This window comes from Drosophila tropicalis, unplaced genomic scaffold, assembly GCF_018151085.1.
Source record: "Drosophila tropicalis isolate 14030-0801.00 unplaced genomic scaffold, ASM1815108v1 contig_463, whole genome shotgun sequence".
Classification (NCBI taxonomy): Eukaryota; Metazoa; Arthropoda; class Insecta; order Diptera; family Drosophilidae; genus Drosophila; species Drosophila tropicalis.
The window spans coordinates 3,738,842-3,753,224 of NW_027172929.1; the positions used below are offsets into that span (position 1 = coordinate 3,738,842).

Here is a 14,383-nt window from a genome sequence, read left to right on the forward strand (position 1 = left end):
TCGGTTTTATTTTTTTTGGAGAAACCCTCCAGCGTCTCCTGCTGATGTCCCCTCTCTCTCTCTCTCCATCCCTCTGTGTGTGTGTCTGATACACCGTCGGCACTTGCTCTAAATCGATTTTAACGATTTTTCTACCTAACTTAAAGGCGCCTGTGACGACTCTGAGCTTTATTCATGCTCTGTCGGATTATGAATATGAAATGCATTTGCATGGTCAACCCAAAACCAGCAGGCAGTCAGGAGGGCGAGCGGTCGCACGGCGACAATTGCTTTTGATTGACAAAACTAAGGCAAGGACAACATCATGAGATTTCATCATATCCATACATACGTACATACCCCTCGACATCTTCCTCCATCTCATACCTTCCGGCCTGTCATTGCTGCTGCTCACTTCGACTCTCAACTTCAAGTTGACATTGCCTAGATTAAGGTTAATTGATGACCCAGAGATGGACGAGGAGTCGAGTGAAGTTCCAGCTCCCGTTCCAGAGTTCTTATATCATATTTTTCCAGCTCCCCACCCCATCAACGACTCAGCGACAGCTCATTAATAAACGGATTTCTGCCCTATGCTCTCCAATGCCCCCTGCCCTCTAGATTATTCCTGTTCCTGTTCCTGTTCCAGTTGCCAAGTTGACGAGCTAATCTAGTATATAAATCTTCAGTTTTGTGTTAACAATGGCCAATAAAAACATTCATTGACTGGCTAGCACACAAAAACTGGCAGCAATCTGCAAAAAGGCCAAGTGGGTGTGGTTCATTCTGGCCATGGCCAAGAGAGAAGAACATCATTGGGGCAGGTCACAGGGCACTTAATTGGAAATTTTACTGGTCACTTTTTCTGCATAATTTATGCTACAAAAAAAACAACAACAACAAAAAATCCCACCATTTGCAGCCACAATAAAAACTTAATGACATTCCAAAAGACATTCTGCAACATTAATAACTTTGGGCGTAAGACTAAATCTTCATCATAAAGAATTCAAGATTTCATAATGAGTTTTTTTTTTGTAAGATTAAAAGGGTTGAAATATATTTATCCTCAAGAATAATTTAACTTGTAGCTTCAAAAATTTTTGAAAAATTTAAACTTAAAAGCTCCTTCTAAGTCCCACAGATCAGATAAATATATAACATATTCAAAAATGCATTCATATAAAAGAGAGAGAGAGAGAGTGAGAAAGAGGGTGTCCCCCCATTTAACGTCTCGATCTATAAGCAAGGGTATATAACCTTTGGCATGGTTAAAAGTTGAAATTTTTAAAGATTTCAATACTTTTATTGATTGTTAGGTTTATTTATCACGATCAGTTTTTATCGTACCTGTTAACAATTAAATATTTAATGGAGAGATTTGGCAAGAGTTAACAATATAAACAAAATATTTATACAAAATTTTATGTACAATTTTGGCAAATGGGATTTAAGAGATTAAAGTAAAAATAAAAATGTTGCTAAAAAAAAAAAAAAAGATGAAAATTTAGCGAATTTTGCGATTCACTTGGCTAACAAATGATTTGGTTATCTAATTATCTTATCACACACTTGAACAAACAAAAGTTATTCATTATTTTAAGAGTTGTTTTTTTTTTTTTGTCTTTCTTAGAATTCAATTTGTTGATTCAATTGCATGATGTAATTGTCATAAGATTTATTCCAGAGCAATGAATCAAATTTGATATATTTTTGTGAAAAATTCCCTTTTTTTAGTGTCCCCGGTTTTTTATTTGATTTCCATTTTTGTTATTACTATTTTTATGATTATTTGAGCACTAACCTTTTTTTTATGATTATTTTGTGTTGTTTTTTTCGTTCAAGATTTAGTTTTTATTTTTGGTTTTCAATGCAAATGCAAAATGTGCAAAGATTTTATTCTGTCTGGCACTTTCTTCTAGTTTATGGATAGTTTTTAGCACTTCCCCTGAGGGGCGGGAAAAGATGAGATGAGGGAAAGGAGAAGATGGCTGTTGGTTCCTTAGAAGAATCAAAACTCGCCAACACACACATACATATACACACAGAAACAAAATTGTTGCCAAAAATACGTTGTTGATATTTATTTTTTCTTTTTTGAGGTTTTTTTTCCGTTTTTATTTTTATATCAGTATTGGCCCGGCTAAAACCAAATGGTTGGCTAAGTTAGACTGACTGACTGACTGACTGACTGACTGACTGTATGTCTGGCCGGCAAACGGCACACACAATTCTCGGTCTCGGTTGGCAAATATGGGAAATTTGATATTTATTTTGGCCAAATCAAGCCAATTAGCATTTGGGCCCAGAAGATGCCGTCACTCCGAAGCGGGAAGGGAGACAACTGATGGCCGCTAGAATAAATAGTTGGCAGGTGATAGAGTGACGATTATGGGGCGATATACTACCGGGTGATCACACCGGCTTTAACAAATAACACTTTTGTTAACAAAATTGGTCAGCAGCAGCAGCAACAGCAATCAACAATTACAGTAAAAACAAATAAACAACAAAAAAAAAAAAAAAGATGAATATTTACTAGGTTGCTGGTCGATTTCGTTAGAATGTTAATTGAATAGATTTATTTTTTCTCGATTTTAATTTTTTTTGTAAATTTCTTTGATTTGATTTGAATTGAATCGGCTATGAGTTTGAGTTTCGTTTAATGGCGCGCGACCGGCCTCACCGCGGGAGTGTAAAATTGCGACTGAACTGAACGACGGCAAAACTTGAAAGTAGCGAAAAAAGCCGAATGTCGGCAGCCGGCAAACGAATGATAATGATGATGCTGCATGAGCACGGCTAGCAACATGGCAAACACACACACACACACACACACACACACGGACACAACAGCAACAGCGTGGGAGACCGAAGCCGGCCTTACATTAATGTTTGTCAACATTCATTTTGGTTGATATCAATTGGCAAGCAACATGGTCCCTTCTCTCCCAATGTTGCGCATCAAATTAAGCCATGTTGCAGCAACATTTATATTGTTGCTAAGCAAAAGTCGAGAGATAAGCCATGTTCCAGCAACATGTTTACCCAATCCAACTTGCTTGTTTGCCATGTTGCTGGTGTGTTAAGCTTTACGATTTCGCTTGTTGATTTTGTTGTAGGGCAACATGTCTAAAGTTTAAGTTTAAGTAAAAAGCATTTGCGACTATAGAAAGTATATATACTTATTCTTTAATTTAAACTTGACTTTAATTTCAAAATTATCACATAGTTTGATGAATCTTTCCAAAAAATGAAAAACTATATAATATGGATACATATGGATACATAGGGTAACTTCAAGTCGGCTTTTGCCACATGAACTAAGTCAAATTCTTTGCATTTTGGAGCTTGATTTTTTTAAAATTAAAGTTTTAGCTAATTAAAGAAGAAAAACCAAAATCGTTATATTTTTTCTTTTGCCTTTTGATTGCGTGATTTATATATATATATATATATATAAATTCATTCGCCTGCTGTTGCTTATTTATAAACACATTAAAATTTATGGACTCGGGTTGTTGTTGTTGTTGCTTTTGTTGTTTCCTTATACCCTTGCAATAAATGGTATAATTAAAACTTTGCTAAACATTTCTACCCAATTCATCTCTAACTTAATTATATAAACTCTTGATCAGCATGAAGAATATGAATAAACATCTTAAGTTTTTTCCAAATTTTTAACTAATTTTTTTTTTTAGGAAACAAGTTTAAACAAAAATTGTATTACATACGTTTTCAAATAAGGCGTTTACTCTGCCTTTAAAGTCTTTCAGTTATGTAGAGTGTTTTGAATTCGGCACTCGAATCTGGTTAACTTAACTGAGACCTCTGGTTTTTTAATTTCTTTTGGTTGTGCTTTTTTTTATATACATAGTTTTTGCATGGCCTAGTAATTTATGAGCTCAAAGGGGAAAAGTTAAATTTATGTTTTAAATAACAAATATTGTTGTTTTTTTTTTTTTTTTTATGAATATACATACATATGTATGTATGATATGTATGTATATGTTGCTGATACACTAAAAATGTTGCCAAGAAATGAACTTAAATGTTTATAGAGAACATGCAAATGTTACGGCAGGTGGTAGGTGGGCAGGTGGGCGGGTGGGCATGTGCCGCCGGTTGGCAGAGAGTAAAATATCTTAGTCAGCGGGGCCCAAAATGAAAATTGTTGCAATCTAAACAAATGATGCAATTATTGTGGGCGTGTGTTTTATTTATAAACATTGACGTAGACAAGTTCAATAAAACTTTTGTTGGGCTAAGTCGCATGAGTTCCTTTCTCCTCTCATGATCTAGCTGGCTGTCCCTTGTCTCCCTCTCTCTCTCTCTCTCTCTGCCTCTCTATTTGAATTTCAAATTGCTAGATAGATCTGTTCTTTAAGACAATAACTAATGGTTCATAATTTCTAATACTAACAGTTGGTTTTAAATACTTTTAATTGAGTTTAAATTATAGTCTGTAACTAACACGAGACCGATATCTGATTTTCTGTCTCGCTTATGCCACTCAAACAGACTTTCGATATAGTAAACAAACAAGAAAACGAAACGAAAACAAAAAAGCTTTCAGAACTTTGGCAACTTGTTGCATAGTCGCAGCAAAAAGGCAAAAGGAAGGAAAAAGTAACCACAACAACAACAACAACCAAAACAAGTTGCCTGACCCATTTACTGTTTATTGACAGAGACATTGAAGTGCTTGAATGGTTATGGAGGACAATTTATTATTTAATCTGTTGCACTTATTCTACATACATATATCGAAAAATCTCAAAAGACAGACAGACAGACAGAGAGAGGGAGTGAAAGAGTGAGAAGGAACGATGAAACAATGATAAGCAATAACTGAAACGAAATGTTTACTTTATGAATTCAACAAAGTTGCTTAGCAATTTATGAAACATTCCACAACCACAGAAGAAGAAGAAGAGGAAAAACTACAACCAGAAACCACAAAACATTTAAAGTAAACAAAAGTCAAAAGCAAAAATAACATAAAAGATTCAATTGTTTAGTAGTTTTTTATACTCTTTCATCTCTTTACTTGTGACAATTTCTTGACTCGAATGAATGGACTCTATTAGGGAAAGGGTATAAGAATTATCGTTATTACCATGATCAGGAAAGATAAATGCTATGAAATTAGATTGAAACAGATCAGAATCAGAATCAGTATGCGAACAAGTAATGCAAAATAATCCGAAATGAAAATAGATTTTTTTATAGTGAGACTAAAAATAAAGATGACAACAAAATGAAAATGTATACAAATGAAAAGAAATGATTTGACCGAGTGGTCGTCCATCTGGGGTTCCAAAAAGGGGCGTTGGCATTGAGTGGGAGTGGATGGCGCCCATAACCGACCGTCTCAAACACACACACACACACATACACACGCACACATTAAACCAAACATGTGGCGCCAAATTTTGCATAAACATTTGATATTACATACAAAGCAAAGAAGAAGAAAACTCAGACACAAATGTTTAACCCGCCATTAACACCCCGTTCCCAACCTCCTCTAACTCCAGAAATAGCGGAAAGATCACTATAAAACAACAAAAGCCAACAGCCAGTAGCCAGCATCAGTTTTAGTTTTGTATAATTTACATGATTCTGATACAAAGTTGCCATCAAGTTGGCTGGGTCGGGCCTCCCAAGGTCAAGTAGAGAAGCATTTACATATGTACATACATACATCCAAAGCGTTTAGTAATTGGTGTGGCAATTCTTTAATTTGATACCCTCTCCATTGGTCTCTTGATAGGCCGGCCATAACGAATACCTAAGCGATAGAGAGATTAGTCATAAATATTCCATTTACCATATGAGACAGGGCATTTCCAAGTCGACTAAATGGAAAATGTATATTACAGAATTGTATAAAGAATGAGAAACATATCGGAGATGTGGGAGGGGGAAAGGGTGTGGGGACAGACCATCAAATCGTAGGGCGTGGGCAAGCTAATTAATTTTCCACGCATCAAAAATGATTTAGATACGCAGTTTTTCTTGAATAAAAAAAAAAACAAAGAGCCTCCAAAAAAAATAGTTGCCCCAGTCTTTTACACTTGACTTTCTGCATAAATTTCATAGTGTAATTAATGTGACATTCATGACCTTTGAACTTTAGGAATATTCTAGAAATCTTTTCAACCTAAAGTATTTGAAATAAGTGAACTTTACCCCTTTAAGTATGCTAAAATTTGGACCTTTTGGAGGATTTGGTCCAATTTTCGTATTGCTTATTGCATACTTTAGGGGGAAAATTTCCTCTTTTTTGATTCCCCGACTGTGGGAAATCTAAACACTCAAAGCGTGTACCAAAGAGTCTTGTTGACACTTGACAGCTGCAGTATATGCCCGACAAAACGATGTTGGTACATGGCATGACATTGATATAGGGTGCTTAACATTACTTTGAATCGATCGTGCATTTAATTAGCCATATATCGAATTACCAGCAAAATTTATATGCCCCAAGACCTTTGCTTCACTGATCCAAAGAAAAAATAAGTAAATGGGACTGGGGGCGGAGAGAGCCTGAGTGGCAAACGTTTTCAATTTTTCGCACATTCCAGGCACACACCATAGAGCACCCAGAGCAGCGCCACATGCCACATACATGTACATGCTGTGGGATGACGTTGCTCGGTGAGGGAGGAGTAGGAGGAGGTCAGTTAAATATATGTGTGGATGCGTTGCGTCTGGCTATGCTCTACTAAGGAAATATATATATACACACAGACACAAATTGGGTCAAAATGAGCGCAAAAAGAATAAGGAAAGTAATAGAAAGAGAGAGAGAGCAAGATGGGGAGGGGGAGGGGGAGTAGGAGGTAGTGTGGTGTGTGGTGTGTGTGAATTAAGAAACGAAACCATCATAAAATTTAACGCCTCGCCTTATAAATAAACAAGTTGTGTATATGCGAAACACATATATTATGAAATCGAAATGGGAACTTGCACTTGTTCCCAAAACCCCACAAAAACAAAAAATTGCACCCACAAATGCGAAACTTATGCGGACCATGTCCGACCAAATGAATGAACAAATTGTTGATGATGTCGTGCCCAAGCCCCCCACACCTTCCTTCACCTACTCCTCGCTTCAGTCCTGTCGTCCCGGCCGTCTCCTCTCAATTGTCCATGTCTGGACATGCCAAATTCAAATTAAAATTGCGTGCGAATATTAACCAACAAAAGAAACAATAAAAACTAAAACTAAAATTGAATATACTTAAACAAAACGTACTGAAATGAAGGTCACTCACAAAATTTATTTATTTATCCAATTTGTTTGGTTATATCTTTTCGTCAGTTTGCCAATTTTTTTTTTTTTTTTTTTGCTTTCTGTTTGCATTCTGTGTGGTTTAGCCACGGCTGATTCATTGGCTCGGAAAATATTGTCATCGCCTCAGATGATGGGTGAGTAATACCAATTCATTGGCTATGCAAATTGAGCGAATGCTTCATGATTAATAAACCCAGTGAATGGATAGATAGATAGATGGATACTCAGACCAGGTAAAATCATAGCCATTATAATGCAGCAGTTTCTCTGTGTGTGTGTGACTCTGACTAACTTGGCCAACTTGCTCTCTAACGTGTTTGCCAATTATGCAAAAATTCTCAATAACATTTTCCATTATTTTTGCATATGGCAAGTAGCAACTGATTTGATGCCACACAAAAACCCCTCCACCTCCCTCTTCTCTTTAATAGCATTTCATCCATTTTTGGTATAAATTTTAATGAAAAATAATAAGAAAAACAAATCAATGGTATTTGATAAGAAATAGATTGTCTATCTAAAAATGGCCCCCCAAGTTGTCTTTACAAAAACAAGAAAAAATTAAAATGCATTTCATAAAGTCGACATTCTGTTACGCTTTCATTAAGAGAAAGCCAGGCGTTATATATGATCTCTTTATACCCATCATTTGGTTAGGGTATAACACAAAAAGGAAAAAAAATCCGTCACTTAATTGCTTTTCGTTGTTGTCTGCTGCTCTGCTGGATTGGCGCTAATTGAAGACAAACTTGCGTAGAGTGTTGAATGCTGAGTGGTTGCTGTCTCATGGTGGTCACTGAGGAGCAACATTGCAACCGGCAACCGGCAACTGGCAACTGGCAACTGCCAACCGGCAACCTGCCAACCGGCAATGGCGTTATTTCATACCAAATTAACCAACTTTGTCAAGAATTATGCGATTACTTGTGGGCAATGTCACTAGCATTTTGTTCAGTTTGTGCAGTTTGCCTTAATTGATTTTCGATATAATTTAAATAACAAAACTTTTGTTTTTGAAAAAACTTCGCAATTCGACTGGCATGATTAATGATTTCAATGTTTTGGGTGGTCAAAATGTTAGTTCAAAGATTTCACATACAATAGAATTCAAATATATTTCATTTAATTTTACTAATTGCCAAATTGACCTAAATACTTGAAAGTACTTGGACTCGGTTGAGTCCACTATTATATTGAAATGAAGACATTTGTTTTTGCTGCCCAATTGCTGTCACTTAACTTTCAGTTCAAGTTCAATTAGGCAGCGTAGTCTCTTTCAAGGCGAAACGGGGGAAAAAAAAAAGATTAGAAAATGTCAAGGTTAGAGGGCACCCAAATGAAGAGCTCATCCACATGATACGAAATATGTAAGTCAAAATACTTGAATCAAGTACAAAGCAATTAAGTATGTACATCTTACTTATGTTTTCGGCTAATTAGAATGGATTATAAAGCCAAACAAAACATTTGAAAGAAATTTCCTTAGAGCCTAAGATATTTTTTTAGAGCTGGAGTTTGTTTTCGTTAGTTGTTGAAAGATTTTTGAAACAAATTAACTTTCAATTTCAATCAGGTGATGATTCACTTGACAGAAAAAGTACAAAATGAAAACAATTTTCTCATATTTTTGTGTTGTCTATAAGACCATAAATTTTTGCAAATTTGTATACACAAGGGAAATAGTTATTAACTAATTTATAAACATTCTTTGCTCATCATCATAATTGCTGAAACGGGGGGGCGGTAAGGAATGAGTGGAGGGATAGAGAAAGTGATTTTCCACTCTTTCACGCTTAGCACAATTATTATTTTTTGATAATTAATCAATTATTGTGCCTTAATAAGCATTTTGTATGCAATGCAAATTCAATAGTTAAGTAATGGGCAAATATCACGCATACGCCCCATCTTTCACATTGATGTGTGTGTGTGTGCACTGAAGAGTGAAATTCAATTTGTCATACCACTAGAAAATAATAAATGCTAGAAAAATTCAAATGAGAAAAAAAGAAAATCTAGTGAAAATAAGTTAGGCTCTCTCACACACACGACATAGAGATGGATGAAATAATTGCATTTTGTTGTTTAGCAAATTATGCAAAACGCATTAAAGTTGCAGACACACACACACACACACACACACATTTTAAAGATAAAAACAGAAACAAACAAAACAAGCGACAAAACGACCGACTTCGACCACAACGAACCATGTCAATGACACATTGTGGCCACAAAAAGAGAGAGCGAGAGAGAGAGAGAGAGAGAGAGGAAGGGAGACAACCTCATTCGCATAGCCAACCGGCAAACCTCAAACAAGTGAAACAAGCAAAATTTTGCAGAGAAAAGCCAAACCAACTAACAACAAAACTCCAACTCCAACCAAATTGGCTTCCATTTCCCTCACTCTTACCTTACGTCTACACTTTGCTTTTCCCCTTCCCCCCTACAAAGGGCCAAAAAAGAAGCGAATGCATTCTAGAGTTTTGCCTCGATTCCTGTGCATATTTAATTTCATTCTTATGTTCTCATGTTTACTTTATGGTAATGTGAGATACTCAGCAAAAAAACCAAAAAAATGAATCGCAAAATCTGAAAATATGTAATTGTAAATTTTCATATTAAAGAGAAAAACAGGACCGGTAATGGTAGTACCTAAAGCCAAGGCCGTTATCAATGCTCAGTTGATTAGTTTTTGAAGCGATCCTGAAGGGTTTTCACGTGAATATAGACAGAGTATCCTTGATTTCATTAACTAAACTTGATTTAAAAGGATATTTAACTAAGAGATGCAACTAATTTGATTAGTTTTAGTTTGAAATAATTTAAACTTTTAACTGTTTAGTATTATATTGCTAACTCCAACTGATATATTGCCGCTCCTGTGTGGGATTGGGCAAAATGTTTTTGGACAGTCTTTCTTGGACTTTGGAATTGCTTTTATGCAAATGAAGCAAAAATGATGATGATGATGAGGGGGAATATGAAATTCTGTCGAATTAATAACAAAGTTCAATTGTATCAATTTGAAATGACGACGACGACAACGACAACGAGGAAGGCGAGACGCCACCAAAACAAAATATTGTTGCAAACTATGTGGACCATGTCTCCACTTGGTCTCTGCGAATATTGAAATCCATAAAAATTAAAAATCCAAAAAGGTCCTACATTTCCTCCTTTGCTTCTGCTCTATTAAAACCATCAATCATAACTCATCAATCAAACAGACAAACCAGACAGATAGACAGACAGACAAACAGACAGACCATAAGGAGAAGAACTTTTTGAAGTTTTGCGGTTCTCGAGAGCTCTCCGCTTTTTGAAAAATGACAAAGAGCAAAAGAAATTTTATGGTCAATTTCAATTAGAACCATGAACGAACCGAACAAAAACACAACAAATAGTATCCAAAGAAGCGATCTAGAAATTGTGCCAATGATATATTGGATGGTATGTACATATGTACATATATGCGAATCTGTAGCCAATGAGTTAAGTTTGGTGGGTGGGTGAGGAGGAAGGAAGGGGCAAATGAAAACAAATAGCCTGGTGTGAACACACTTTTATCGGGTTCCAACATTGTTCGGGTATTTTTTTTTTCGTTTCTTTTCTTTTCCCATGAATTTCACTAAATAAATACTTAAAACAAACTATTTGCCATAATTAGTTCTTGATGATGATCTCATACTAGTTGATGCTGATATTCAAAAATAAAAATGTTTGCAAAATTTTTCTCATTTCTCATTTCACTCGATGTGCAGCAATCGGTCAAATGTGTGTGCGTGTGTGTGTCTGACTGCATTTCACTTAATTGAATTGTGAATCTCTATCTTGCCAACTGATGTCATTGGCCACTTTGGTGTAAATTGTCTCAATCATTGAATACATCCCCAATATACATACATATGTACATATGTACATACATATGTACAAATATATCTATTAGTCTGTGTTTTAATCAGGAAGTAGACAAAACGGATATGAAAATTGCTAGCCAAATGGGTTAACGCAAAAGTTCTTACTGAATACTGTGTGTGATGGCCATTTGAAAATGATTAAGTTTGTTTTTTTTTAATGTTTTCTTTAATTTAAGTTCAATAACATCTGGCACTTAAAATTTTCATTGCCAGTTTTTTTTTTTTTTTTTTAGCTAGTCTGAATAATAAACACTGAAGAAACAGCGTGTTCAATTCAATTTGATTACGCTTTTAATAGTGAATCATCAACTACCACTAAAACAAACGAAAACAGACTAACTAAAACTATTTCACAAATTATGGCAAATAACATTGTTTATCTGGTTATACATCTATAATACTTTGCTTTAGTTTAGTTTGTAGCTTTGTTAATAGTCCTGAATGTGATTAAGCATTGCATTCAAAGTCAACCATAACCAATTCACATGACTTGGCTAACGAGTCACACACATACAGTTTATACTTACCTACACACACTTCACTTTTTAGTAAGTTTCGCAAGCTTTCCAGCATACTTTTAGGAGCTAGCAAATGAACAATCTACCAGCACCAGACACAAGCATTTCCTGTCAGATAAAAGCCCAAATTAGGTCTATGTGGGACTCCAATTTGGAATCCACTGGCTGCACCTAACTTAACCGAATTGGCAACAACGAGTTAAACTTGTTAAGCCATTTAAACATATTTGTTAGTAACTCCTCGAGATTAAGTAAAAACCCAATCTAAGTTAACCATGAACAGATTGTCATTCAACTAGTAACAAAAATCAAATTTAAATTTATATTATTTCCAATATGATAAACCTTTAAAACAGCCTCCTTTTGTGTGTTGGCCAACACATACATATATCATCGTCTAAGCATTTAAACCGCCCTCAACCGCTTTCAATATGGCGGTAAGATGGGGCAGGGGGAAATGGTTTTCCTAGTCTATGGGCCAAGACTTTCTGTCGTCTGGCAATGCCTTTAGCTAATTAATTTTCATGAAATCTCTCCCTCTTGTTTGCATTTTTAAGTAAATGTTTTCTATTTTTCAACTTGTTATGCGTTGGCACCGGCAGCGCTTGCAATTATTTAAGCTATTTTTAATTGCAAAACTATTTCTAACAATTTAACCAGACTAATATAATTTGGACGAATTAGTTGTAGAGAAGACAATGATGATGATGATGATGATGATATCACTTTCTAAATACACCCCCATCTCACCCATATATAATCTGGGTTGTCACGTATCTGGCAGAACATGTCCAAAATGTGACAAAGTGAGAGACAACATTCATGTCATTTATATCATTAAGCCATTATTTCCGCTTATTGCAGATAGTTACGGATCTGTCATCTGTCATCTGGCCCCAATGGCCTGGCATTATTATTGCCAGCTCCCTCTCCAGCTCCAGTTGGGTGGAGAGGAGGTCTCTCGAAAGAGGTTCGAAAGAATTCACGAGAAATTTGCTAGTCTATTATCAAGTGTCACTCAATGTGGCCATCATCATCATCATCATGATCATGACATCATCAACATGGAGATCAGAATCGTTTCATGTACGTTATGCATATTTCATATTCTATATGATGGCGTTCAATGACGATGCCATCCATTAATCACAATCTTCTCGGATCGCTTGCACTATCACCAACGACTCTGACGACTTTTTCGTTGGCTTTCTCGGCCGTCCGTCCGTGCGTCTGCCTATCTGTCAGAGACCCCCCATTAAAAACGCAGACTTGTTGAAGAATGGGATAGTTAGTTAACTTATATGCATTGGCGCACACTTGAATTTAAATCTTTTTGGCATTCAAATAACAAATCATTTGGCGAGATGGCGTGGTGAAGAGACTGTGTGATTGGGTGTTGGCTTGTGTCTTGTCCAGGGCTGGGAGAAGGAGATAGTATTGGTTTCGAACTGGCCGGTTTAGAGACAAAATATGTTCTTGCTTGTCATGTGGAGAGTCAAAACAGTGATTGCGATAATGTCCATGTCCGGTTTGATGATTCTGTCTGAGGATTAGGCTGACAGCGTCTACTTCAGGTGTTTATCCCTATCGGCGCCAAAATATAGCACCGACCACGACTTGTCCGGAATATCGAATTCCATTGGGCGATGTGCCATACTAAACAAAAGGATAACCAAAATTAATGAAAGGGCTACCTTCCTTCTCTCCTTTGGTCTCACCTGGTATCCGAGACTACCATGCGTCTACGTTGATGCAATGGAATGCACAACTGCTTGGGTGCCGGCTTCAGTTCCAGAGCAAAATCATTCTCAGTGCAATCCATGGCCTTTGAATCCTCGTTCTTTTTGCAATTCTTATCCACTTGCGATGACATGATTGAAGAGAGAAAGAAATTTGTTTTTTTCAAAAGCGAAAAGGAAAAAAAAAATGTATAATAAAAATAAAATTTATCCAAATATTTTTTTTTTTTTTTGTTTTCTATCGTTCGTAAGGAGAATTTTTAAATAATCAAGAAAATTTTCAGTTGCTGTTCAGTATCCGAGTGGAGTGATTAAAACAAATAAACTGAAACGAATGAAAGCTGACTGAAGTAACTTGACTGTGTTAGGCTAGAAGTAGTATTGATACTAAAAGAAAAGCTAACTCGATTGCTACAAAAAAAATAATGAAGGGGCGGCTAAAAAACTCATCCTCAGTTGGCTGTGAAAAAAAAATGAAAACAGCAAATTGACAAGGCCAACTAGAACACAAAATTTATCGAAAAAATGGGCAATCGAAATTGACATTCATAGAAAATACTTATTTCTTTAGGCAAAGTACTTGATTTGATTGCAAAATATATAATTAAATCTCTTATAGCAAAGAGTTTTAAAATGATTGGTAAGCAATCAACACTGTAAGTTATACAAATAACAAAATGGTTAACTTTATCAAGGGAATAAAGAAATCAAGTATGCCTAAAAGTATGCAGCAAAATATTTGTTCATGGATTTGCCTTAAGAGTCAATCCCGGATAAAGACGGCTACGGTCCCTGCCGTAGCTATCAACACCAAAGTAGAAGATTACGGGCTTTTAAGCCAATTAGAAGAACACTTTCCATGGGTAAAAGGAGGCCAAGAACGATTGAATCGATCGAAACTTGACGGAATTCCAGAACCGCAAA

The 14,383-nt window shown here is 35.9% G+C and overlaps 2 protein-coding genes across 7 annotated transcripts in view; both read right to left on the minus strand.

Moving 5' to 3' along the window:
* The window catches only part of rgn (regeneration), a 52,935-nt gene extending 50,237 nt beyond the window's left edge, over positions 1-2,698 (minus strand). For 3 of the 6 annotated variants that reach the window (XM_068287078.1, XM_068287074.1, XM_068287075.1), the window contains exon 1: positions 1,784-2,698. The gene's annotated coding sequence lies outside the window, so the exon portion shown is untranslated. The remainder of the gene's footprint in view (positions 1-1,783) is intronic. The other 3 variants (XM_068287077.1, XM_068287076.1, XM_068287079.1) reach the window with 3 other exon arrangements.
* A 10,307-nt stretch (positions 2,699-13,005) lies between these two features.
* On the minus strand, positions 13,006-13,815 carry LOC137574636 (uncharacterized). The gene is made up of 2 exons (XM_068287014.1): positions 13,439-13,815; positions 13,006-13,376 (listed from the first exon to the last, which is right to left on the minus strand). Exons 1-2 carry the CDS (start codon positions 13,591-13,593, stop codon positions 13,286-13,288), a joined length of 246 nt encoding a protein of 81 aa, XP_068143115.1. The 5' UTR covers positions 13,594-13,815; the 3' UTR covers positions 13,006-13,285.
* Between the last annotated feature and the right edge of the window lie 568 nt (positions 13,816-14,383).

Bases quoted from the DNA above. Each gene is read 5' to 3' on its own strand.
- LOC137574636 (XM_068287014.1), bottom strand. From the start codon at position 13,593: ATGTCATCGCAAGTGGATAAGAATTGCAAAAAGAACGAGGATTCAAAG. The intron at 13,377-13,438 runs GTGAGACCAAAG...CCTTTTGTTTAG, and splicing joins ATGGTAGTCTCGGATACCAG to TATGGCACATCGCCCAATGG.